The sequence below is a fragment of the Mus musculus genome, chromosome 9, assembly GCF_000001635.26.
Source record: "Mus musculus strain C57BL/6J chromosome 9, GRCm38.p6 C57BL/6J".
In the NCBI taxonomy this organism is placed as follows: domain Eukaryota; kingdom Metazoa; phylum Chordata; class Mammalia; order Rodentia; family Muridae; genus Mus; species Mus musculus.
In genome coordinates, this window is record NC_000075.6 from 109,515,329 (window position 1) to 109,543,315 (window position 27,987).

Sequence of the window (27,987 nt, forward strand, 5' to 3'; positions counted from 1 at the left end):
TGTTGGAGGGGTTGTGTCACTGTGGACATGTGTTGAGGTTTAAAAAGACTTGTCATTCCCATGTTGTCTCTTTGCTTCCTATGTGCAGATCAAGATGTGCACTCTTCACTGTTCCTGTCTCCATGTCTTTGCTCCATCCTATTGACTCTAATCCTTTTAAGCTATAATCTCAATTAACTTTAATTTTCGATTTGAAGGATTTTCAAGACAGGGTTTCTCTGTATTCATATACATACACAGCAATGGCTGTCTTGGAACTTGCTCTGTAAACCAGGCTGGCTTGTACTTAGTTCTGGCTGACTGTGTCTCCCATGATGTGGGATAAATGGTGTGTGCCCTCCCACCACCTGGCTGTTAATAATTGTTATTCTCATTCTCTCTCTCTCTTTCCTCTCTCTCTCTCTCTCTCTCTCTCTCTCTCTCTCTCTCTCTCTCTCTCCTTTATGTGTGTTGCTACGTTGTCAATATGTACGTTTGTGTGAAGTGTACCATATCCCCTGGAAATGGAGTTACAGACAGATGTTAGCTGCTGTCTGTGCTAGCAATTGAACCCAGGTCTTCTGGAAGAGCAACCAGTGTTCTTAAGTGTTGAGCCATCTCTCCAGCCCAAATGCCCTTCATTTTAAAAGTGGTTTGAGAGAAAAAATAAGTCAAGAATTCAAAAGAAAACAGTGAGGAGAGGTAAATAGGATGGTTTAAATGCAAAATTGGGGAAGGGATAAGTATAGTCTCAAAAAAAGTTGTTTTTTTTTTTTAAATTTTAATTTGCCACTTGGCTTCTGCAGTGATAAGCTGCCCACATGGCCTGGTCATCTGAGTCAACCCTATAGCAATGAAATGACAGATGTCACAGTCAAATGGTTTGTACATCTCACCATAGGTTTTGTTTCAGAGATAGGTTCTCCTAATGTAAACTGGTTTGCCTGGAACTAGCTGTGTAGACCAGGCTAGTCTTAGAACTCAGTTCTTCCATCTGCTTCTGACTCCCAGAGTCAGGATGGAAGGTGTGCACCAACAATTTGGCCTCTTCACTGCTTAGAATCACTGAAATCACTAGCCTGTGCTTGCAAATAGACCTTTATTATCATTGAGGAAGATGACACACAACACACTCAGTTTTCAAGAGCACATTTCAGGAGCAGTGTTCAAGAGTTCAAGGTATATGCCATCAGATAGCAGGAGGAGGGACTATTTGTCATCACTCCAATTATGCTCACATCATCACATAGTGCTTTGGTAATGAAGCTGCAAAGGTGGAAAAAAAAAAAACAAGATGTCAGTACTCAAATGGGAGACTTATCAACTGATAATTAAAGGACTGTCTTTTCATCACAGTCCTGAATCTGTTTAAAACTTTTAAATACTTTTGTGTTTGGGGGCTGGAGAGATGGCTCAGTGTTTTATAGCACTGACTATTCTTCCAGAGTTCCTGAGTTCAATTCCCAGCAATCACATATTGGCTTAAAACCAGGTGTAATAGCATCTGATGCCCTCTTCTGGTCTATGAAGACATCTATAGTGTACTCATATACATAAAATAAACAAATATATTAAGTTGTCATGTGTATAAGTATCCACTTGTGTGTGTGTGTGTGTGTGTTTGTTTGTGTGTGTTTGTGCTTGAGCATGTGTGTACCTGAGTAGGTATGTGCCTATGTGTGTATGCCTGTGTGTATGCATGTGTGATCACACATATGTGTGCCTGTGTGCTTGCATAGATGGGTATTCGTGGCTATGCGTGCTTGTACGAGTGCATGTGTGTGTATGTGTGTGTGTACACGAGTGCATGTCTATGCTCCTGTGAATTGAGTGAGTAACTTGTGGGAATCAGTTCGCTCCTTTCACCAATAGGTTCCAGAGACTGGACTTGTCTGGCTTGGTGGCATTGCCTAAACTGTTGAGTCATCCCAGGTTATTTTTGAGTAACTGTGCACATTGACAAAGGATGTCTATCATTCATAGCATGAGATTTAATCCCAGCCTTCTACAATAGACTTCTGCCCCATTTCTCAATTCTCAGTTGTTCAGTACATTTCTTAGCTTAAGAACAGAGAGAGCAGCAGGGTGTGATGCCACTGATCTATAAATCACTTCAACTTAAGAGCTGAGGACAAGGAATTGACAGAGTTTGAGGGAGTCTGAGGTTGGTCTAGGCTACATAGAGTGATCTTGTCTCAGAAAAAACCAAAGATTTAATTTATAAATTTATTTTAAAGTTGAGTTGTGTTCCCTTTGCTAAACTTGGTCCACTCAGGGTGAATATAGAAGTGTATCCCCTCTGCAGTAGGGCCATGAGATGGTGGGGCTCATGTCAATCACTCTGTTCTTCACTACTGAGATAAACCTCTAATAGATCACTCAGAAGCTCATAAGTGTAAGGCCTACCTTGGGCAATGACACAGCCTCTGCCCGTGACCTTGCAGACTCTAGCCAAACATGTCGTCCACACCCTTATTCTGCATTGCACTGAGATGGTATAAATGGCGCCCCTAACTCTCTCCACCTGGGATGTGGCAGACACAGGAAACTCCCTGAAATTTTGGGGTATAGTTCATTATCAGAATTCATCCTTTACACGTGGAAAACCCAGGATTCACTCCCCAAGCACAGAAAGACAAGGTACCTTCCCCAAACTGGTAAGTCTACAGAGAGTCATAAGCGGGTCAAGCTCAAATACATTAAGGTCCAACCATTGACACTAGATTCAACAAGAACAAGTTTCTAATAATTAAACCAGAAATGTGAAATTAGAGGGGCATTCTACCAGATCATCTATAGAATGACAGACACCAATGACAAGGGATGTTTGAGCACATCATAGAAGCCAGAAGGCCATTGTAGAGCCCTTTCCAAATCCTGAAGGAGAAGAAACTAATATCAATTTGAAAATCAGAGACTGAGTGAAAGGGAAGAGGTTCAGGATTCCCTGGATACATAAAATTTTAGGCTAGCCTTAACTATATAGCAAGCTTGAAGCCAGTCTTGGGGTATACATGATGTCTCAAAACCACAATACATGTACATGCTCACACACACACACACTTTACATAGCCAAGTCCTTCTAAAGCAAAATAACAAAACTGAAGGCATCACAGTATCAGATTTTAAAATATGTCACAGCAAGTTGCTGTGACCAAAGCAGAATGAATGATATTGCCCTCAACCACATGTATTAGAGCCTATGAGGAGAACCTGCACTTTTATGGTTTGTTAATTATTTTAAGGATAAGGAATAGGCTCTTCAATAGATGATGTTAGTAAGATTAAAAAGAGAACACATTCCTATACTTCCCACTACTCAATAATTCAATAATAAACTCATAACACATGAAGAAAATACTACATTTTAAACTGGAAAATCACTAAGAGAGAATCTGTAGAAAAAGCTCCATGACTCCATCTAAGCAGAAGTTCTTGACTAGGGATTCCCAGGTACCAGCAACCAAAACAAGAATTTACAAATGGGACTGAATCAAACTACAAATTCTCTCCACAGCATTGTGGAGGAAACAAACAAATAACACACGAAAATGTGCCAAACACCACCCCCACTACCATAACCAACAAACAATCAAGTGAATGAAGATAATGCCCATAGAGTGTGGGGAAAATATTGAAATAAAGTTTCAATTGTTCAGCCCAGATTAGCATTAAATTTGAAAGTAGCATAGGCTAGCCTAAAACTTGAGGTAATTCTCCTGTCTTAGTTTCCTGCATGCTGGTATTATAGCTCTGATCCACTATGTTCACAGGGAGAAATATCTTCAAGTCATACACATAATATAAATAATAATGGTAAATTTTCACGTGCTGTTGACCTTTTTAAAAAAGGGACTCTGGGCAAACACCTTTAGTCCCAGCACTCTGGAGGCAGAGACAGGTGGATCTCCAGGTGGAGATAAAGTCCAGCCTGTTTCCAAGATTCAGTTTACACAGAGAAATCCTGTAAGGAGGGGTGGAACCCATATTTTTCTTTTACTTTTTTGGAGATGGGTTAAAGGTGTTTTGCAAACTGGCAATCAACATTCGTTTCAGCAGCCTGTGTGCAGGGATTGGGGCCTGTACCACCACACCATGATCACTTAAAATAATTTGGATGAAGGCAAGTAAAAGTTAAAGAGAAATTAGCCAAATGGAGATGATGACAGCTCACTGATGAAGTAACCCAAGCATGGGCCACACTCAGGAGAAACCATCCATCCATTAAAGACAAGATATGTGGAAACAAGATATATAAGAAGTTCCCCAACATCTACTGTAGGCCTGAGACTGTTGACATACCTGTATGTGCTGAGTTCCCAGAACTATCAATTCTTTCTTTTCCCTCCCTACCTTCTTTCTTAATATATAATCTTGCCTTATAGCCCTGGCTGTCCTGGGACGCAGTATGTAGACCAGGCTGGTTTCGAACTGATAAGATAGCAACTTGGCTGACTCCTTACTGCTGAGATTAAAAGTGTGTGTTATGCTTAGCCAGTTTCTATTTTTTTTTCTTTGTTTGTTTGTTTGTCATGGTTTTGCACTGAACCCCATCTGGCTGCCAAACTTACTAAACAGCAGAAATTACCTTGAACTTCTGGATCCTACTGACTCTACTACTTAAATATTAGACATATATAGCACAATGTCTGTTCTGTGTGATGCTGAAGATCATAAATTTAGTCATATATTTTATTGAAAGTTCATTTTTCTTTGAAAATGCCCTTTTATATAGACCTTTTTAAATGCTTACCATAGCTTTCAATGAATTGATTGGTGTGAAGGTGTCAGTCAGATGCCCTGGAACTGGAGTTACAGACAGGTATGAGCTGCCATGTGGATTCTGGGCACTGAACCGAAGTCTTTGGGAAGAGCAGCCAGTGATTTTAACTGCTGAGCTAACTCTCCAGCCCCAGAAGTGCTTTCAAATTAATGTCCAATTTAAGTCAAGAAGCAGAGTTTACCTGGACGGTGGCAGATATCTCCTATTTTGCAGTCGATAACACTTCCTTAGCAGTGGGCTTCTCTCCTCCCATGCGAATATATCCAAAGAGCCATCATTACTGGTAACAATGACATGAACAGGGTCCTTCAAAGAACATCCAAGTGATAGTAGGCAGCAGTCAATGTCAGATCAAAAGACAGGGAGGGCCTAGGAGATGGCTCATCAGGTAAAGGCACTTGCTGAGCAAGCCTGGTGCTCTGAGCCCATGTAAAGGGAAAAAGAAAGAGACTGACACCAGGAAGTCTGCCTGTGAACTCTGCAAGTGCTCACACACAGACAAATGCATATGTGCACACCCCATAAGTATGAAGTTTACAAAATATAAATCTATTTAAAAAAAACAAACAAACAAACACACTGGAGGGAAAACATTCCAAACATACCACCCATAGTCTCAAGATCTGTTCTGAGCAGTACTGAAATGTCTGCAGATGGAGACCATTCATGTCGAAGAGCAAGAGAGAGGATCCAGTTGAACAAACAATCGTGTCCTTTTCACTGACTCCCATCCATTCTGCGTGCTCCTTGCAGTCTTGCAAAGAGAAACTTGCTACCAAATGTCCTGTTCCAAACAAACCGAAAATACAGAGGCAATTTTTACATTCATTTAAGTAGGAGAAAAATCCTTAATGCTTACTGAAAAGCATATCCCTCCTTCCATGGTGTGCTAGTCTGAAAGAGACAATGACAACAGTCCATTGGTCTGTCAAGTTCATGTCCTGTGAAGTCCATGTTCTTGGACATGGAAGGCAGGCCATGAAACAGTGAAGATGTGGACAGTCAGTTGCTTAAACATTGGAAAGACAACTGTACTGGGAAAGGAGAGTAGAACCCAGTCCCTAGTGCATGACAGAAATGAAAACATGTTTCCCTGGAAAACTGTAGATTGCTATTGTAGTGACCATCAAACAGGCACAAGTTCACATTTGGCCAAGGAGCTCCCTGCTCCCTTTACAAAAAACATCATGTGGAGCACGATCATAAGGTAATCCACAATCAGGCACAGTCCAGTCGATCTCCAAGTCCAAGGCCAGTCTAGTCTACAGAGCAAAATCCAGGTTAGCCATGGATACCCAGAGAAACCCTGTCTTCAAAGACTAAAAATGCAAAACAATGACAAGTATTTATAGCTTACTCCGAGCACTTGTGGGAGACACAGGAGAAATGAAGATTTCTTTTACAGATTGGTTTTACATTATTATGTTTGTGTAGGTATTCATGCCAGAAGCACACATGTTGGGGTCATGGGACAACTTGAGGGATTTGGATCTCTCCTCCATCCTGTGGTACCCCAGGAATTGAACTAGGTTGTCAGGCTCCATAGGTAAGTGCGTCTATCCTCTAAGCCAGCGCTTCTCAACCTTACCAATGCTTCCTACTGAACTGTAATACAGTTCTCATGTGGCAGTGTGGGGAGGGGGGTCTGCCCTGTCATAGAGGTACTTTCATTGCTACTTCATAATGGTAATTTTGTTACTGTTAAGATTCATGATTTAAGTATTCTTGAAGATAGAAATTTGTCATAGTGGTCACAACCTATACATAGAGAACCACTGCCCTAAACATTTTGGCACCCCATAATATAGTTCGTTATTTCTTGTCATTTGGGGTTTTTGTTTTTGAGACAAGGTTTCACTATGCATCCCTGGCTAACCTGGTACTCACTGCATAGATCAGGCTGGCGTGAAACCCAGAGATTCTAATTGTTTCTCATCCTGAATGCTGGGATTTAAGGTGTGCACTACAAATTATTGGCCCTTTATTTTTATTTATTCACTTCATCAGTGTGTGTGTGTATGTATGTATGTGCACATCTGTGTGGGCATATGTATGCATGTGCACATCTGTGTGCATGTGTGTATGTATGTATGTGCACATCTGTGTGAATGTATGTTGGCATGTGCACATGCTAAACCATCTCCTCAGCTCCATCTGTTTTGTTTGTGAGACAGCAGTCTCTATGCAGTTTTCCTGACTCAGTCTCCTGATTTTGGGGCATATGACATCATGTCTGGATTGAGAATTTTGTAAGGTTTACCTTGAATAGTTACTTTGTTCCCGATCTCTTCCAGCTTCATATCAAATGTGTCAAATTTTGTGGAGTTTGAGAATATTTTTCTGGACATCAAGGTTATCCTGTCTTCCCTTCTTGGGGTCCAGAAGGACCCCATTGCTCCTTGGCATAATGGAAATTTGAGAATGGTAGACACTGGCGCAGAGAATTCTGATGGCCTCAGTAAGCTGTTCATGTAAACGACCTGCAGAGAGTATTGCCCAGTGGAATCAATGAAGAGTAAATCTCTGCAGCCTGGCACAAGCACAATCAAGACAAGGGGCTTTCAAAATAAACCCAGGAGTGACTGCATCTGTTCTTCACCCAGGACAGGTTAGAACTGTCATTGCTCCCACTCAGGGAAGAAATATCTCACCTTCTTCCTGCCCCTCCCATCACATTCAGAGACAGAATGGAGTCCCTGACCCAGGTCAAAGGGCGCTTCAGTTATGCTACCTCAATGGATACATCTGGCAGAGCTTGGTTAAGTACATTTTCCCTGTGCAGAGGACCAGTCCAGGGTTGTTCTGGACTTTTCTTTTTTTTTAACTGAGGCATTGAGACTGTCATACTGTAACCCAGGCTTCTTTGAATGTATATCAATGTATAAAACTAAATAAATATACATGGGCCCTCAGGAGTACTTGACCTGTGAACAGACCATTGCTCTCCCAGTACCTAACAACCAGGCACCAGAGAGCTGGCAGTTAAGAGAAAAGGCAGTATATAATGCATTGGGTATGGTAGCACTTATCTGAAATGTATCAGCCTCTGGTGAGCATGTCTGCCAGTGATTGAAAATTGCTTTCTATCCAGCAAAGGTGTCCAGGGACTGTTATTTCACCTGTCATCATCCTCTAGCTGAGCCAGATTTCAAGGACACTTCACTAATAGACATTTGCCATGCACTCCGATCAAGTCTGATAGACAGGCTGAAAAGTCTGTAAGCACTCATGAGGAAAGGAGTTTTACGGAAACTCACCTCCTGGAGCTTTGGTGTTCTCTTTTACCCACATACTCATACCCTATTTCTGCGTTAGTCTGGTTTTTGGAACTATGAGCTCTCTTACTATGTTATTATAAATGCCTTTTAAGATTAAATTCTGATATAGTTAAGTCTCTCCAGTGTTCCAAGGTCCCAGAAGCCAAAGAGCTTGGAATCCAGCAGGAATGCAACAAGGAAGTTACCTATTCAGTAACTAATTAAGCATTACAAAAGACGGAGCCAGTAGCTCAGAGCTGGTCTGCAAAATATTTACTAAGGACAGTAGCAAATCAGCACCCAAACAAGGGAATACCATAATAGAACTAGGGAATCCCACTGAGACAGAGATCTTCTCTACAGCTAGGTATAGCAAGCTTCATATTAGAAGCAAGCTGGTAAATTCTTCTGTAGACCCAGGAAATAGGGGAGGGGGGGTTGTGATATTGCAGTATTCATGAGAAGGTCTGCTAGTGCAGAACCCCTGGTTAACAATAAACTAGCTTTACACCTGATTCCCTTCTTTGTGACATTGGCCTGGTCCCTGCCTTCTTTTGGTATATACATTCCTTTTGTATTGCGGCACTGTAACCTGCTGAATTGTATTGTGCCTGATTTCTTGTTATTTCTTCGGTATAAAAAGTTTGATGCTCTACCTGACAAAATACATTCAGATTCTAAACAATCTCTCCTGTTGGTCTGTCTGTCACCTACGGATGCCTTGCCCACCTGCCCCATAGACTCATTCCACACAGACAAAGGGACCCAGAGGGTCTGCAGCAGACATTTGCCATTGTGATTGGTCACGTGACTGCTCCCAAGCACATTATTCTTTCCTGACTAGAGGATGGCTTTTCTTATGATAGGGCTTAGGAGAGGGTGAGTGGTCTGTCTGGACCTCCCTGAGGACTGGACTTTCCCACTGTCTGCTACCTTCACCCTGGAGTTGCTAGAACCCACCTACCTTTGTCAAGACGTGTGGGTTTCCTAAATTCAGAAAGACCGATTTCTTCTGAGGAGAGCACCGGAGTTCATCAAAAGCGTATGGGAATACATTGAATCTGGAAATGGGGTATAAGTCGGGAATCCTAAAGATGTAGAGGTTTCCCGAGGTATCACCTACCTGAAATCAGAGCAGCAGCACCAGGTCAGTGGGGAAAGGTTAAGCATGGAGGAAGCAGTGTTATCTGCTCAGAGATTCACCACTGTGTCTTCAAGTCCAGTAATGAGACCTAAAGCTGTGACCAGCCTGCCTCACAGAGTGTCTGCACTGATTCCATGGTGTAAGACTCTCTAGATCTAAGGGATGACTCAGTAGGTAACTGTGTTTGTGTGTGTGTGTGTGTGTGTGTGTGTGTGAGAGAGAGAGACAGAGAGAGACAGAGACAGAGACAGAGAAACACAGAGAGAGAGAGAGAGTTGATACATAGATGCACATGCAGGCAAAATAGTCACACACAAAATAATTGTTTTTCCCTTTTGAATTTTTGAGAAAGATTTCTCTATGTACCCCTGGCCATACTGTAACTTACTCTGTAGACCAGGCTAGACTCAAATGCAAGAGATCATCTGCCTCTGTGACATGTACCATCATGCCCTGCAGGATTTATTTTTAAAGAACCTTTTGTTGGGCATGCTAGCTTATGTCTTAAATCCCAACAATCCAAGGGCAGAGGACATCTGATCTCTGTGAGTTAGGCCACCCTAGTCTACCCAGTGAGTACTAGGCCAGCCAGGACTATGTCATGGTACTCTGTCTTAAACTCATGAGGTAGGGTGTGTGTCAAGACTTTCCACCCTAAAACACTCTTCCCCAGCAGTAACTGGGTCATCAGCATTATCCATTTTCTGTATATGTGATAAAATTCACATTTCTCTCTACTGTCTCTAACCAAATTCATGGATTCAGGACTAATAAACATTTCCAAGACAAAAAGATATAAAATCACTTAGAAAAAGTGTGTGTGTGTTCTTGTGCTTGTTATTTCTATACTTGAGCATGTGTATGTAGATTATATACTGGGACATATTTGGAAACCTGAGAAGGCTGCCAGGTACCCTTTTAGACCACCCCTCTCCTGATTTCCTGAAAGAGTCTCTTATTGTACCTGGAGCTAGGCTGTCTTGGCTAGCAGCCATCTAGTCCCAGTGACCCTTGTGTTTTCATCCCCAACAACACTGAGGTTACAGGCACATTTAACCACATCCCACTTTTTATGTCAGTGTCACGGATTTGAACTTGGATCTTCACGCTTGCACAGCAAACACTGCTACCCACTGAGCTACCTCTCCCCAGATGCCAGGAAAGAATTTTAATGTGTCAAAAGCTAAGGGATAGTCATGTTTATGGTATACTGTGATTGACTCTCAGTGTTCGCAGAGACTCTAGGAAGGCAAGGTGAGATTTGACAATAATGGTAACTCAAATTGGCAAGTATTTTGTTCTGTGTAACTATTCCAGATTCGGTTGGGGAGGGGCATGTCACTTACCAAGACAATTGGGCCATCCTTTGTAAACACAGCTTTCAGTATTTGACACAGAGAGAAAATGCTCTTAGTTGCCAGAGCATCACTGTTGTGACAGTCCCACAGTTTGATAGTTGAGCTTATATCTACAGTGATCACAATGTGCATCTCAGGGAGGGTAGTCATCAGCTCAATATAGGATTCCTGTACTGGGCTTTCCCAGGTCATAGCACCCTGGAGAACAAGAGCATCATGTTGTCTGAGCACCTCTAGTTCAACTGCTTTCACTCACCAGCTTTATTTTGCAGCCTTGTCCAGACTGGAACACCTTCTTACTTACAAGAAAAGAATATGAAAGTTCTAAGCATCCATCACAGGATGTGGTAGCACAGGCCTAGACTTCCATTGTGGGAGGCAGAGGCAGGAAGTTCACTAGCAGCTTGAGGCCAGTCCAGTGTATAATGTCAAGTTGCAGGCCAGTTGGAATTGCATTACAAGACTATCTCAAAAAAGAAAGGAAACACAGGGCTGCAGAGATGGCTCAGCAGTTAAGACCACTAGCTGTGCTTAATGAAAGGAGCTTGGTTCAATTCCCTAAACACCCATTGTAGCTCACAATTGTTAGTAATTCCACTTCCAGGGGATCTGAATCCCTCACATGGAAATACATGCAGGCAGAATACCTATGTACGTAAAAATAAAAAAAGAATCACAAAGAAGAAAAACAACATCTATATTATTTGTGGCAGGAGTGGACAGAAAAACAGGACTCATGCACTTAGGAGGCAGAGGTACGAGGGTCCTCATGAGTCCATGGTCAGCCTGAACTCTAGGATAGCCTCATAGCATCCTAAACAGCCTCCTCCAACCCACTTGACAAAACCTAAACCAAACAAAACCCAAAAACTCCAAAACCTCCAACCCCAAGATCATCCTCTTCATTATGTTACATTCCAATGTTTATCAACATTGAGACTGTAACAAAATAAAATCCCTTTGCTGTGTGTTGGGACACCACATTAGTTCCGGCACTCAGGAGGCAGAGGCAGGCAGATCTGTTGAGTTGGAGGCTAGCCTGGCCTACATAGTTCCAGACCAGCTGAGACTACAGGGTAAGACCTTCTCCCAGACAAAGAGAACCAAGCTACCTCAAGAATGGATTAATGTTCACTGCATTAATATCTACAACATACTAAAATAAAAAATAGTTGAGAGAACAGAGGATTCTCAAGAAACACACAATGAGGTTCCAGCATTCACCGAATTCTCCCCTACAATGGCTCAGCAACTGGCCATCTCAAAGGTCATAGTATACATAGAAAGAAACTCTTGCATAAACCAGCACTGACTGCACAGTGGCAATCAGGTGTCATAATGGTGAGAGAAACCAGGAGTAATGTCTTCAAGAACCATAGTCATTGCCAGTCCTATGTTCTTTCTCACTCGTATTAGGGAACCCACCATCCCTCTCCCAGGGCATCATATGGACCCCTAGAACTCACAAAACCATAGAGAACAGAGATTATACCTACACACTGTGAGGCAGCCAGGTCAACAATGCTACCACAGCTCTAGCCCTGTTTCTTCCCCTAAGACACTCAGCCCAGGAAGCTTCCAGGAGAACTATGCTCATGTCATCTGCATGGTATTGAAACAATGTCAGGGCATATATTGAAATCAATGGAATAGAATTGATAACCCAGAAATAAACACACATAACTACAGTCACTTGGTTTGACAAAGGAGCTAAAACCACCCAGTGGAAAACTAAGATAGATTTTCAACAAATGGTGCTGGTTCAACTGGCAATCAACATGTAGAAGAATGAAAATTGATCCATTCTTAACTCCTTGTAGAATGCTCAAGTCCAAGGACCTCCACATAAAACCAGATATACTGAATCTAATAGAAGAGAAAGTGTGGAAAGTTTCATACATTAAGGCACAGGGGAAAAGTTCTTGAATAGAACACCAATGTCTTATGCTCTATGATCAAGAATCAAATGGGACCTCATAAAATTGCAAAGCAATTGTAAGGCAAACGACACTGTTTTTTTTTTTTTTTCATTTTTTTTTATTAGGTATTTAGCTCATTTACATTTCCAATGCTATACCAAAAGTCCCCCTTACCCACCCACCCCCACTCCCCTACCCACCCACTCCCCCCCCTTTGGCCCTGGCGTTCCCCTGTACCGGGGCACACAAAGTCTGCGTGTCCAATGGGCCTCTCTTTCCAGTGATGGCCGACTAGGCCATCTTTTGATACATATGCAGCTAGAGTCAAGAGCTCAGGGGTACTGGTTAGTTCATAATGTTGTTCCACCTATAGGGTTGAAGATCCCTTTAGCTCCTTGGGTACTTTCTCTAGCTCCTCCATTGGGAGCCCTGTGATCCATCCATTAGCTGACTGTGAGCATCCACTTCTGTGTTTGCTAGGCCCCGGCATAGTCTCACAAGAGACAGCTACATCTGGGTCCTTTCAGTAAAATCTTGCTAGTGTATGCAATGGTGTCAGCATTTGGAAGCTGATTATGGGGTGGATCCCTGGATATGGCAGTCTCTACATGGTCCATCCTTTCATCTCAGCTCCATACTTTGTTTCTGTAACTCCTTCCATGGGTGTTTTGTTCCCACTTCTAAGGAGGGGCATAGTGTCCACACTTCAGTCTTCATTTTTCTTGAGTTTCATGTGTTTAGGAAATTGTATCTTATATCTTGGGTATCCTAGGTTTTGGGCTAATATCCACTTATCAGTGAGTACATATTGTGTGAGTTCCTTTGTGATTGTGTTACCTCACTCAGGATGATGCTCTCCAGGTCCATCCATTTGGCTAGGAATTTCATAAATTCATTCTTTTTAATAGCTGAGTAGTACTCCATTGTGTAGATGTACCACATTTTCTGTATCCATTCCTCTGTTGAGGGGCATCTGGGTTCTTTCCAGTTTCTGGCTATTATAAATAAGGCTGCTATGAACATAGTGGAGCATGTGTCCTTCTTACCAGTTGGGGCTTCTTCTGGATATATGCCCAGGAGAGGTATTGCTGGATCCTCCGGTAGTACTATGTCCAATTTTCTGAGGAACCGCCAGACTGATTTCCAGAGTGGTTGTACAAGCCTGCAATCCCACCAACAATGGAGGAGTGTTCCTCTTTCTCCACATCCTCGCCAGCATCTGCTGAGCAAACGACACTGTTAATAACATAAACCAGCAAACAACATATTGGGAAAAGATCTTTACTAATCCTCCATCCAATAGAGGTCTAATATCCAATATATACAAAGAATTCAAGAAGTTAGACTCCACAGAATGATATAACCCTATTAAAAATTAGGAACAGAGCTAAATAGAGAATTCTCAATTGAGGAATCTGGAAGGGCTCAGAAACACCTAAAGAACTGTTCAGTATCCTCAGTCATCAGGAAAATGCAAACCAAAATGACCTTGAGATTCCACCTCACACAAGTCATAATGGCTAAGATAAAAAACTCAGGTGATAGCAGATGCTGGCAAGTATGTGGAGAAAGAGGAACGTGCCTCCTCCATTGCTGGTGGGAATACAAGCTGGAACAACCACTCTGGAAATCAGTCTGGTGTTTTTTCAGAAAATTGGACATAGTACCACCTGAGGACCCAGCTATACCACTCCTGGGCATATATCCAGAAGATGTTCCAACATGTAATAAGGACACATGCTCCACTATTTCATAGCAGCCATATTTATAAAACCCAGGAGCTAGAAGCAGCCCAGATATCCCTCAACAGAGAAATGGATACCGAAAATGTTGTATATTTACACAATGGAGTACTATTCTCAATCACTCTTAACTATAGAATTAATGTGTTTCTCATGGTAAACAATATAATCAACTATCATATTCATATGGTCACATTTTAAACTTTTTAAAATTTGTCTTTTAAATGAGAAGTTAAAATATTTCTCATGCTGCCAAATATATATATATATATATATATATATATATTTATAATATATCTGTTGTTATATATATAATACACAATTACATACATATATGTATGATATATATTATATATACATATATGTGTATATATAATATGTGTAATATATACATATATGTATAAATATATTCTGTCTCTCAGAAGAAAATATCCCCTGTTGCTCCTCTGCTCCACAAATGGTTTTTGTCTTCCTTGATCTCATCTTAAAGAGTGTTAATGCTGTTAACAGATTAATCTATTTGTAAACTTATAAGCTCCAGTATACCCAATCAGTTCCACCTCTCATGGACCACACAGACTCCATCTAGATAAGTACACCTGCCAATCAATGGCCTAAGTTTCTACCTGTTAACTATTCCAGGGGCTGGGACTGCTCTACTGTTACCTGGGATTGGGAGTCCTCTCACCCCAACCACCAAAACATAAGTGTTTCAAATGTACACTGGAGAAAATTTCTTTTTTCCCCAAAAGCATTTGATTTTAATCTCTTCGTCAAATATACATAACTGTTCCAGCACCTTGCTATATCCAGGTGTTTATTCAAAATCTACCTCCAGGACAGCTCCAGAGAAGCAACCCACGGATGTGTCAGCACCTGTTCTCACAGACACAAATTCTTCTACTAGACTTGTTCCTTCCTATCCACAGATGGTACCACAGATCCTGCACAGCGAGGAAACAAGAGACTCTCCTAAGACTAGACCAACACCCCATCCCCATTTTCTTAGTTTTTCCAGACATGTGGCCCCAAAGTCAGCAGGAAGCAGCTAAAGACACTGGACGGTTGGAGATTGATTTTTTGCTTTGATTGTGACTGTGCCCTGGTATTTTCCCTCTTCAAGGAAGAAACTGTTTTAGTGGAGCCCACAGTTAAAAGACTTTTAATTGTAAAAAGACTTTGGATTTTAAAAGAGATGGATATTTTGAAGAGATTGAAATTTTAAGAATATGTAAAGACTGTGGGACTTTTAAAGTTATTTAGATCTAACAATGACACTATTCCTGATTTACCTTTGCCTCTTTCTAGCTTCTCCTTTTTAAAATTAACCCAAAATGGAGGCATGTTAGCATTTCTTTAGAGCTCCACCCAACAGTTACTGTGCAAAAACCAGGTAGGCCTGGCTTGCTATAAAAGGAGCTGTTTGACCCCTCCTTGCTCTCTCTGCCCCTTCTGTCTGGTTCTTTGCCCTCCTTAACCCATTTTTCCCTCTTTCCCCTTCCCCCTTCCCTCTTCACTTTTGGTGACCTGCCTCTCCCCTCCTCTCTCTTCCTCTCCCCTCCCCTCCCTTTCCCTCCTCTCCCCTCCTGTCCCCTCCCCTCCCCTCCCTTCCCTTCCCCTCCCCTCCCTCCCGTTTTCCATTTCTCCCTCTCCAGCTTGCTCTGTCTCTACTGCTTTCTCAACTCTGCTTCACAGAACCTACATAAATTCTATTCTGCACTATACACATTGTATGTCTCCTACCTCAGGGGAAGGGATGCCTCAACATGGGTCTGCCTGCTGAGGCACACCTCCCACCTCACTATACTTTCCTCTACAAAACATATCCTAGTCTTTTTAAGAACACAACACAGTCTGCTTCTTTCTCTGTCTACCCTGGACTGTTCTAGGAATCTCTGGCCATTCTCTCATATGTATAATAAAAAGCCTTTATTATGTCATTGAGCAGTAATATCTACAATTTCTTTGCTGTACCCCCAACAACGAGCATGAAAAAAAAAATCAAAGCATTTCCAGAAAAGTCAGGAACAAGGCAATTATATCCACACTTCTACTCTCAGTTATTATGGTATTGTTTTAGCTAGAACAATAAAACAAGAGAAACAAACAACAGGGAGGCCAATAGGAAACAGAAGCGAGAGTTTCTTCATTTGCAGACACTATGAGGCTGTATTTGGAAACCCTATGATTCCTCTGGAAAACTCTGAGAACTGATAAACTCCCCCCAAATTGGCAGGCTATAGAAATAACATGGAAGAAAATCAGTGCCCTTCCCATGCAGCACTAAACAAAGTGAGGAAGGATCAGGGAAGCCTTCCCATTCACAGCAGCCTGGAACACCACCCTGAAGGGGCCTGCTGGGCATGGTATGCTCTTTTGATCCCAGAAGGCACAAGTTAGCAGATCTCAGAATTCGAGGCCAGCCTGGTCTATACAGTTAGTTTCTCTCAAGGCTCTTACAAAGTGAAACCCTGTTCCAAACCAGAAAAACAACAACAAACAAACCCTGATGGTTCAGCAGTACAGAGCAATTAATGCTCTTGCAGAGGACCCTAGCTGGTTTCCCAAAGCCTACACAACACCTGACAGCCTCTGGCCTCTGCCAGCTTACAGTCATCTGCAATTACAGTTTTTAAGGGACCTGGCACCCTCTTGTGATCTCCACAGGCAGCAGACACACATGGATTACACATACACATATCCCCTGAAAACACTCATACATAGAAAATAATTCATTTTAAAATAAATAAATAAATAAATAAAAATTAGGAAGAGGGATAAGTCAGGTGTGGTGTTGCAATGCTTTGATCCAAGCACATGGGAAGCTAAAGTAGATGGATCTGTATGGAGAATTCTGAGACAGCCAGGTGTGTACTGGGGGATGCTGTCTCATCATCCTCAACAACAAAAACATGAAATTAAAATTCATATGAGGGTATCTTTTGCTACTTGTCAGCCCGACTCACCTCGTGAATATCCCAGGTAGAAATCCTGTTCATGGAAGTCACCATACAGACAGCAGACATCCCTTGTCCATTTCTTGTTAAGTCATGTTTTGAGATATAATATGCATAAGCCCGAGATTCTGCAAGGAAACCCCAACAGTATGTGGACACAAGACAGTTGAGGGACAACTCTAACTGAAGGAGGTATGTTTTACTTCCCTCTGCCATGAAGAAGGCTTAGATAACAGCTGTGGAAAGGAGGAAGAGAGAGGCAGGCAAGCACACTGCAGGCTGGTCATTGGTTCAGATACATTCATTCTTTAGTCTGTTTCTATAGATATGAAATGGGTACTGGGCCTGGGCTGTAACTCCTAGGCAGAGTGCTTAGTTCTGTTCCTGGAGGCCTATAAACCTTAAACTGGTACTCATTTGGAGGCAGAAGATCCAAAGTTCAAGATCATTGGTTGTTTTTACATGAAGGGTTTGAGATCAGCATGTGGTACATGAGATCCAGTGAGAGAGAGAGAGAGAAGGAAGAAGAAGACGAAGAAGAAGAAGAAGAAGAAGAAGAAGAAGAAGAAGAAGAAGGAGGAGGAGGAGGAGGAGGAGGAGGAGGAGGAGGAGGAGGAAGAGGAGGAGGAGGAGGAGGAGGAGGAGGAGGAGGAGGAGGAGGAGAAGAAGAGGAGGAGGAGGAGGAGGAGAAGAAGAGGAGGAGGAGGAGAAAAGGAAGAAGAGGAAGAAGAAGAGGAGGAGGAGAAAGAAGAGGAAGAGGAGGAAGAGGAGGAGGAGAAGGAGAAGGAGAAGGAGGAGAAAGAAGAAGAAAATAATCAGGTATAGAGATATAGCAGTCTCATGAAGGCATGTACCAGTTCTTGAAATGAGGCCAGCCTAGGCTACAGATAAAGTTCCAGGCTCGACACAGCTATATAGTGAGACCTTATCTCAAATAAACAGAAAAAATAAAATTCATCCCTTCAGGAGAATGGATTCCATTAAGTTGTCTTCTGACACACAAACACTGTGCCATGTACACACCTCACATACACTAACACCAAACTAATAAATGTAAAAAATTTCAAAGCATCTCTCCATCAGAAAACTGGTCTAAGGAATTTTTTTGAAAGAGATAAATACTAAAGCCTATTTGGTAATTTCCCCAGTAAATTTTCTCTATACTCTGGGAAGGGTATGAAGCCTTCAGGGAAAGGGAACAATAGATCTGGTTTTATGATGTAGAACAACCACTCAGCATATCACAGAGTAGTTCCATGGCTAAACTAGTACAGGAGGCCCATGCTGTTAAACTACATTTCCCTTCCTCTTATCAAATGAGAATGAAGGACTGCACACACTGGGAAAAACCAAGGGGGTATCTCTTCTAGAGTACCCAAGCTTATACCAAACTCCACAGGAATTTCCTTGTAAGTGAAATCTTCTGGCTTTGCCCGGGACTTGGCGTGTTCTTGCCATGTTCTGTAAATGAAGAACTCTTTCCATGTCTCTTTGCCATGGAGCTGTAGGGTGACCATGTCACAGTAGAGCCATCTCTTCTGACACAACTTCCTGCAATGCAGAGTTGCAATCCCATTAGGCTGACCCCAGTCACCTCACTTTAGAGCCACTGTTACAGTGAGCAAACTTTTATTCACTAACCATCCTCATGCAGCAGAGGCCCAGGCCCAGAATCCGAAGGCCTCTTCTTCCCTCTCTGCTCCATCTGCAGCCTGATCCATTCTTTTAGTAGAATTTTTTTTTATCACTGTTACTGTTCTGAGATAGGTTGTCTAGTTGCCTGGGCAGGTTTTAAATTCTTGTGGGTGATTTTGACTCAAACTCCTGATCATCTTGCTTCCACCTCACAAGTGCTTCAATTATTGACATGTGCCACCACTCCTACCTCAATTAACCATATTTGAGGTCTTCAGAATGGATAATACTAACCCATGAATTTTAGATATATCTGTTTGCTATTCTGTAGGATGGAGCTCCTGTTGGTCAAGAGAAGCAGCCGAGTCCCTGAGACACTAATGTGTCAGAGCTGAGTTGACTGGCCTGAATAAGGTAAGTTTTAGGAGAAATTGAAAGAAGGAAGGAAGGACAAAAAGGAAGGAAGGAAGGAAGGAAGGAAGGAAGGAAGGAAGGAAGGAAGGAAGGACGGAAGAGGGGAAGCTCTGTGAATGTGATTCTGTGGTAGCTGAGACTCCAAGACTGAGTGGGAAAGGCCAAAGGGGCCTTTTGTAGGATGCACAGAATGGAGGAGTTCAGCCAAGGAGCTTTTACCTTGTTCACTTGGGCAACCTGTAGCAAACTGTAAGCATCCAGATAGGAGAAGATTTCCATCATAGGCATACTAGGTAAATGGTTCTCCATCTTATGTGGCCTAAGTCCACACTCACTCTCCTTTCTCCTCTCCAGCTTGCTCTGATTTTAAAGACTTGGCCAAAGATTTAGCAGGATTGCCAACCACAGCTCATCCGGCTCTGATTGGAGCAAGCTACAGCTGTGAAGACTCTCAGCCTGACTCCCCTTCCCCTCTCACTGCAGCCAGATGCACCCAGCTGAGAGTGCTCACACCTTAACTCACTCCACAGTGATTTTCACTGTGTAGATGAGCTCACAACCCCTTCCTTGCACTGTGGAGACCAAAAGCACGTGATCTGTGGCTGCCCCGATTGATGATGTACTTGTAAGAACGTTCTAGAAAATCCGGAGTAACACACTAATTTTCAACAGTTTCAATTGCTTATGTGAAGTCCATTAGGTTTCTCCAAATTCCTGGTGTAGGCAATCTGGTTTCCATGTTCATGTCTACCTTGAGACCTGAGTTAGATCAGCAGGGCCCACCTCTCTGTGCTTGCACAGCCTCTGAGATCATGTGCTTGTGTACTTAGCTTTCTCATAGAAAGTGGCAGTCAAAAAGGACACCTGATGTTTCCTGCTCATCTCTGCACATATACAGGCATGTGCACTCGTGAATATACTTTTACATGTACTGAACATGAATTCCAGGCCAGCCTAGGTGAAGGAGAGGAAAATTACTGTTTTATTAAAAAGAGAAAAGTAAAAGTGTCATGCTGATTTCATTCATGCTGTTTATATTACTAAGTAGAAATCAGAATTTATTTTCATTCTAAAATTACCTTCTCCTGTGCATCCACAGGAAGAGCTTATGTCCTGGACCCTGGAAACTGTGATCCTTTGTCCTTTAAGACAACAACTCAATGAACCCAACACTATGATAGAGTGCACACAGACATACACCATGGACATATGCATGCATGCATACTTACACATACACGCACACACATACAATGTGGATATATGTGTATATATCCACACAGCCAGTTTTTCAATTGAGGTCTCTTCTGATTCAGATTGTAAACAGTTTTGATGACTGCAGACCCCACTGCTGGCTTTTCTGCCACAGGGTTCCAAGTTAGATTCTGAAGCACTAGCAAAATGAAAGCAACCTAAAGAGGGGACGACAGGCCACACTACAGGCCCTGAAAGGAGCCAGAGTCCTCTTTGTGCTTCACTTTCTCAATTTTCTTTTTTATCTCTTATTATGTTCTCTCCTTTATTATTTTTGAGACACGGTCTCACTCTCTACCCTGACTGATTAGCCTGAATCTTCATATATAATGTAGGTCTCAAAATTAGAGATCTGTCTGCCTCTGCCTCCCAAGTGTTGGGATGAAAGATATGTACCTCACTTCATGGCTTTGACCTTTCTGTATGCATATTTTCTGAGCCAGCTGATGGTTCTGGCTTCTTTCTCTGAGTGACTGATTTAGATGTTGAAATGCAGAGCTGTTGTAACTCCTCATAACAGTTATGAGGCTTTGCTACCCCAGACACCTTAACAATGGATAGTATCCATTCATGTTGGAGATCTGATTATTTTTACTGCGTACTTATTTAAGGTGTGTGTGTGTATGTGTGTGCGTGTTTGTGTGTGTGTATGATTGAATGAGGAAGGATATTGTCCTATGATCTGAGCTGGCTTAGAGTTCACTGAGGAGTTTAGGTTGGCTTCAAACATGAAATTTCTTGCCTGCAGAAGCCAGGAGAGGTCATTTGAAGTTACAGACAGTTGTAAGCACCCATGTGGGTACTGAAAAATCAAACCCAGGTCCTCTGGAAAAGCAGCCAGTACTCTTATCCACTGACCCATCTCTCCAAACCTAAAGAGATTCTTCTTCTTGTTTTATTTAATCCAGTAGTTCAATAATGGCCATCTGGGAAAGAGACCATCAGGAGACCAGGAGAGATGAGCTGAAGAACCTTTTCTGAGGCTCTGATATTCACTGCACATTGTGAGCTGAAGATGGTTGTTGCAGTAACTTCTTGTGGCAGATGAACAAGTGAGTGTAAATGAGATGGGGGAGGTGGGAAAAATACTCTCTGTCCCAGGTTTAGACATTGTTTATCTAACACTGTCAGGGCCCTGTTCTCTGCAGAGGAACTAGAAGACAATCCACTCCTTGTCTCTGCCAGTTCCCAGCAGCTGCCCTGGCATCCCTGGACTTGAGAAGCATCACTCCATTCTCTGTCCCTGCCACCAATCATGATCTCATCCAAGTAAACATCCATTTCTGCTTTGTTGTATCTCACTACATAGCTCTGATGACCTAGGCTCACTATGTAGACAAGGCTGGACATGAACTCACAGGGATCCACCTGCCTCTGCCTGCTGCTGAGTGCTGGGATTAAAGGTATGTCCCATGATGCAGAAATTACTTTTGTTTTGTTTTGTTTTGTTTTGTTTTATTTCTAGACACAATTTCTCTGTGTAGCCTTGGCTGTCATAGAACTCACTCTGTGGGCCAGAATGACCCCCACCTCAGAGATCTGGAGGCTTCTACCTCCAGAGTGCTGAGATTAAAGACAAACACTGCCACCGTCACCCAGCTGGGATGTCTTTCTTTTTTCAGGTCACCTGTAAATATTGTCAGAGAACAACTGAGTAAATTAAGATAAGTTCCTCATTTGAGATGATAACCCAGTAATATCTTTGAATTTTCATTATGTGAATGAGCGTGTGTGTTTGTGAACTTGAGCACAGGTACACACAAAGGTCAAGGTGTCAGATCTTTCTGGTGCTAGAGTTGCAGGCAGTTGTGAGCCATCCCAGGAGATTCTGGGCATAGGACTGGAGTCTTCTACAGAGGTGGTATGTGCTCTTAATTGATAAGCCATGTCCAAAGTCCCACTCAGGCATATATTTTATCATATTAAATGACATTCACAGCTTTGTCGTATAGGCAATACAAGGCCAAAAGATTGGGACATAGATGTGTCTTTTAGAAGGGACCACCATCACAGGCCACTGCAGTTACTATATAAAGACGTATTTGCATGTTCACAATGGTTGGAAACCCTATAATACCTCCTTAACAACATTAAGGAGGGACTGAGAAAGAGTGCACCCAGGTTCTTAACCAGTGTCTGCTGGAAACCGTTGGTACCTTGCTGGGTATGGTAAGATGTCTGTAGCTCTTAATAACAGGCTTCAGTGAATTAACAGGTTAGGTTGGGAACCTTGCCATAATAGTCTTCAACTTCCAATAAGGCATGTGGATACTCTGAGCTTTCATAAAGAGAAAACAAAGGCTCAAGACACCTTATAGAGAGATGGAGAAGGAAGGAGGAAGGAGAAGCTCAGATCCTGCAGCCCAGGCAGTGGACAGAATACAGAAGGCTCTGAAGATGACTGAAGTCAGGAATACCACCTGACTGCAACCACATTAAACCTAGTCCTGTCTAGTTTTATGTCAGCTTGACACAAGTGCCTTAGACCCTCTTACATTCCTTGTCTGTCTAGGACGGGTCTCTAGGTGCAGATGGGCAAGGAGTCGGTGAAAATGACAGAGATGCACACAGGAGATTGTGTAGAATCTGAATGTATTGTCACAAAGTGAACACCAATCTTATATAATACATAAAATAAAGGGGGTCAGAAGTCACAGTAGGAAAAGTACATTGAAGTTACCTGACACAAAACAAAGGAAAGACTTCAAAAGGACTTACAGGAATCAGGTAAATGTTTACAGTTAAGATAAAGCAGTCCTGCCTAGGGTCAGCTTAATGACAGGTAAGGATTTCACACCCTAGTCACAACTAGTGCTACTCCTTTGAGCCTTGTGAAAGCTAGCACCATGGGGTTCTGCTCTAGCAGACCTTCTCATAAATAATGCAATACCACAAACCCCATATTTCTTAGGCCTTGATAAATTCTTGTATGAGTGTAACTTGGCTGTTCTTTTAAGTATCTGTGGAGAATCTCTGGAGGCAGAGTCAGGTGCATCTCTGAGTTTGAGGCCAGCTTGGTCTATAGCCAGTGCTCTTAACTGCCACATCATCTCTCCAGCCCTGGCCTGATTTTCCATTTTTTTGTAAGCCTCAGGGTAGGAAAGTCTTCCTGGATGTTGGGAGCAATCCCTGTTTGAATGTTAACTGCCTTGAAAGCCATAAGTTCTTACTTACAAAGTCTTGGCCTTAGTGGAAAAGTATGAGCTTAGTTGAGATTTCTGTGGGGAAAAGTTGAGGCCTCTGTGGGAAAGTACTACCCCAAATTAAGAACAAATAGCTATAGACCTTGTCGACAGGTACCTAGTAACACATTCTGTTCTGTTTCTCCTGCTGAACCTTTTATCTAGTCAATATCCTGCTTTTGGGAACAGGTGTGTTCCCCCAGAAACAAAGTGATTCTGTGTCATCCCCCTCCGCATATCCTGCTTCTGTGGGCATAAAACCTGCCAGTAAAAATAAAATGTGTCAGCTTGATCAGAATTTTTTGACTTGCTGTCTGTTCTTTATGTTTCTTGCCCCACCCCATTCTCTCCACAGGTGATTCCTCAGACCCTGTTCAACTGTCCTGTGGGCCTGGACAAGAAAGCTGCTCATCATTGGAGGGTAGGCCTACCTGCTCATCTTGAGAAGCACCAGAGATCGACTTCTGTTTGCTGAAGACGACACGGATTAACCCATTGTGAGACAGTCCAGGATGAATAGAAAATGAAGCAGCGCAGATCATAGGAGAAATATGGTAAGAAATGGGGCGACCATGTTTAAAGAAGTCACTTTTTGTGATAGGACTTTAAGGGTCACTCAAAATATGAGGAACTAGGTTTAAGAAAAAGGATTTCATAAAATTTTTAGATTTTGTGGGAGACATTTGTTCATGGTTCCTCCAGAGGGAACAATTGATGAGAAACGCTGGCATAGAGTTGGTGATTGTTTCAAAGATTATTATGAAGCATTTCCATCTATAAAGATACCTGTTACTGCTTTTAGCTACTGGTCCCTCATTAGTGACATTTTTAGAATCACCCCTGAATGACCAGATTTTCAGCATTTAGTGTCTGAGGGAGAGTAATCTCTTAAAGAATCCACCTTGCCCCCTCCTTCACCATCAAACACACCAGATGAGGGAACCGTATCCCATTACAAATGGCTGTGAGCCACTATGTGGTTGTTGGGAGTTGAACTCAGGACCTCTGGAAGAGCAGTCTATGCTCTTAACTGCTGAGTCATCTCTCCAGTCCTTGCCTTTTTTTTTTTTCCCCAAGACATTTTCTCTATGTACTCCTGGCTGTCATCGAACTTTCTCTGTAGACGATTTTCTCAAACTCACAGAGATCCAGCTGTCTCTGCTTCCTGTGGTTAAAGACAGCACCATCCACATCAGTAAATTTAAATTAACTATCACCACAGAATTTTTCATCCAAATAAGTCTATGCCCTCTTAAAAGGGCAGGGAAGCAGAAAAGCACATCGAACAATCTTTAAATTCTGACGCATTATCTCTTTGTGTCTTATCCAGCAAGGCTAAAGCAGAAGCATTCAATATAGACCACAGTAAATCAGTGGAAGAGGGGGGCCCCACAGGGAAAGTGGGCTGGGGCAGGAACAGTGGGGTGGGTACCTGGGAGTTGAGGATTGCTTGGGGATATAGGGTGGTGTAACTGGGGATTAGGCCCTATAGATGCTTTATATTTGTTGGGGATTTCCTTTTGTAGTTTAATCTTGAATGTCAATCCCCAATCTGTGCCCTCTTTATATATGCGCAACCCCCAAGAGAATCCTCTCTTGGTCCAGTCAGCAGTCCTTGTGGCTGTTGTAAAGCCAATTTGTAATGGGTTGCACCACCCTTGTCTAGAAGAATTGGGGGAACAATAGCTATTAAGGGGTTGCTTTCCAGGGTAGGTGACTTTGGAATTGGGGTAAAGTTGTTTAACTGTGACATAATCCCGAGGAGGATGGGGTCCAATAGGTATCCCCAGTGGTTTCACAGCCCCAAGAGGCGCAATAAAAGTCATTTTCATAGCCACATTTATAATTCAGAGATCTATCTCGATGAGTTCCCGGACAGACATATATACCTCCAGTGTGTAAGGCCAGGGCAGCAAGGCATATATCACTGCTGCAACCTGGATCAATCTTTTTATCACCTGTGTTAACTTCTGTTAATTGAGGCATATAATAATCAGGGGTGCTCCAGGCAGCGTCTGCACCCAATGCAAGGACACAGATGTCTACTTCTAACTCGGGCCAATGGGGTTCGGCACCAATCTTGGAGCTGGAGTTAGAGCAGCCCCAATGGCCAGGTTAATAGACTTAGAAACTTGTTGAGAAAACACATCTACCTCATTACAAAGCTTGACCATACCATTTATATCTAAACTCTTGGTTTTACCTCTCAGGGCAGCCCTACATGCTGAATTGGTGTTTTCAAGGGCAAGTTGTCGGACCAATGGACTCTCACTTTCCTCAGGTCCCAAAATTCTCTCAGCTGCTTCCTGCAATCTGGCAACAAACTGCGCATAGGACTCTTGGGGCCCTTGTATAATCTTGGTTAGGGGCGTAGTTAGGGCCCTTGCAGCAGGGACAGCGCACCAAGCTCCCAGGGCATCCTGTGCCATCTGGGCGAAGACACTAGGGGAGAGCCCTAATTCTTTTTTGTCTGCAGTGAAATTGCCTTTACCACAGATTTTATCAGCAGTCCAGGAGGCTGTCTTACTGGTAGGATTCTTTCTATTATTTGCAGCCAAATTTTCTCCTCTGTCCACAAACCCTGACTTCCAAGTTAAATATTGGCCTCTAGTGAGGACAGACTGAACAACTTTATTCCATTCATTGCATATCAAGTAGCCTTCTCCTGCTAAACTTTCTAATACAGATACTGTGAATGGGGCATTAACCCCATAATTTTTGACTGCTGAATGGAGATCTTTTACATGTCTCAGTTTTAGCTTTTTGTAGACTGGTTAGCTGTTGGTGTCCAACCCTTCATCGGGGGACATGCCACCCTCATCGGAATCAGAGTTTGCTTGATCCTCCTCCTCCTCATCACTCTCTGGTTCCCCCTGATCTTTATCGGAGGAGCCAGTGGGGGGTCCTCATGACCTGGAGCAGCCTGACGGGCTCGAGATCGGGTGAGGACAGGGAAAGTCAATTGTTCATTCTCTTGTTTCTGAGAGGGACCCTTACGGCCAGTTTGAGGGGTTTGGGGGATGGGACCTTGAAGGTCTCCCATGAGGGCCCTTTGTAGACTCTGAGTCTCTAGACTGAGGTCTTTTTGAAGTTCTAGAACATCTTTAAGATTGGTAATCTGAGTCTGAAGCTCTCTCTTAGTTTGAAGTAATCACTGAACGGACGGAGAAGCCAGCAATATGGGATGAGCGGTAGGGGCAATGGGGGACAAGTAAGGAGGGGGGTGGTATTTAAAGAGCTCCATGGCAATGTAGGCACCGGGTCCCAGACCATAGCGGCCCCATTCATAATTGAAAGCCTCTTCATCAAGTTCTGCCTCAGAAGAGGGATCAAGGGGGTCATTTGACAATTCTTTATATAAAATCGGATAAATTCTCTTGGGTTTTGTTGAGGGCTGAAGAGCACTCTTTTTTCCTGAAGCAGACCTAGCCTGGAGAGTGAGGGGAGTAGGGAGGGAATCTTTAGGAATAGGGTCATCAATTATCGACACGGGCGAACGGGAGTTTTCTAAAAAATCTTCAGTAAGGGCTAAGAGGCAGGCGCCTTCTCCGCCCTCTTCTGTCTGTTTAAGGAGATCTCTGACGATTCCCCAATAGCTAAAAAAGGACTCAGGGACATCTTCTCCTTCTTTTATTAAACTATTGATTTCTTTGCCTACTTTATTCCAGGTTAAAGGGTGTATTTCAGGGCCACTCAGTATCAGCCACGGACATCTTTCGTCCACAAAACAAAACAAAAAATTTATTAAATCCTTTTTCTTAACTCTTATCCCTCTCTCCTAAAGAGACCCCTTCATCTCCTGAATAAAAACTGTCTCTTTGGACAGAACATTCCCCATGGTGAATGGAACAATTTTATGCCCAGACTTACCTCTCGATGTCCGAGACACTCAAGCAAAGTGGCGGGGAACTGTCTCACTGTCTGCGTGGTACCTCTCAAATCCGTTGTCCAGAGGGTGGTCGTACCTCGTGCCCCACATCTGGCGCCACTTGATCCGTCCAGCAGGTCCAGTTATTCGAGGGTCTCGAGCGGCCCTTCTCCTAAGAACCAAATCGGGGGAGGGAGAGACAGACACCCAGTGCGAGGAACGACACGCGGAGATCAGTCTGATTAGCATCAAGGTGTCACTGTATTCAGCAAGGCTCAAGGCTTAAATGCACAAGCAAAAGGGGAAGTACTCCTCAGCAGGAGGGGTGGGGCAGTGGAAATGTACAAGTAAAAGGGGTAGTACAAGTACTTCTCAGCAGGAGGGGTGGGGCAGTGGAAATTTTTCTTTTGGCAGCTACAAGGGGAAGCAGGAACTTGGTGGTATCAGGGTACATCTTGAAGTCAGGACATCTGGCGCTGACTTAGGGCTGGAACATTC

General features: G+C 42.9%; 1 protein-coding gene across 1 annotated transcript; it reads right to left on the reverse strand.

Annotated features, from left to right (window-relative positions):
* Positions 1-1,069: 1,069 nt before the first annotated feature.
* On the reverse strand, positions 1,070-27,861 carry Fbxw23 (F-box and WD-40 domain protein 23). The gene is made up of 10 exons (XM_017313742.1): positions 27,492-27,861; positions 24,053-24,092; positions 18,436-18,690; positions 10,778-10,820; positions 10,510-10,719; positions 8,984-9,142; positions 7,023-7,242; positions 5,368-5,546; positions 4,944-5,068; positions 1,070-1,245 (listed from the first exon to the last, which is right to left on the reverse strand). Exons 2-10 carry the CDS (start codon positions 24,058-24,060, stop codon positions 1,146-1,148), a joined length of 1,299 nt encoding a protein of 432 aa, XP_017169231.1. The 5' UTR covers positions 24,061-24,092; positions 27,492-27,861; the 3' UTR covers positions 1,070-1,145.
* Positions 27,862-27,987: the final 126 nt, after the last annotated feature.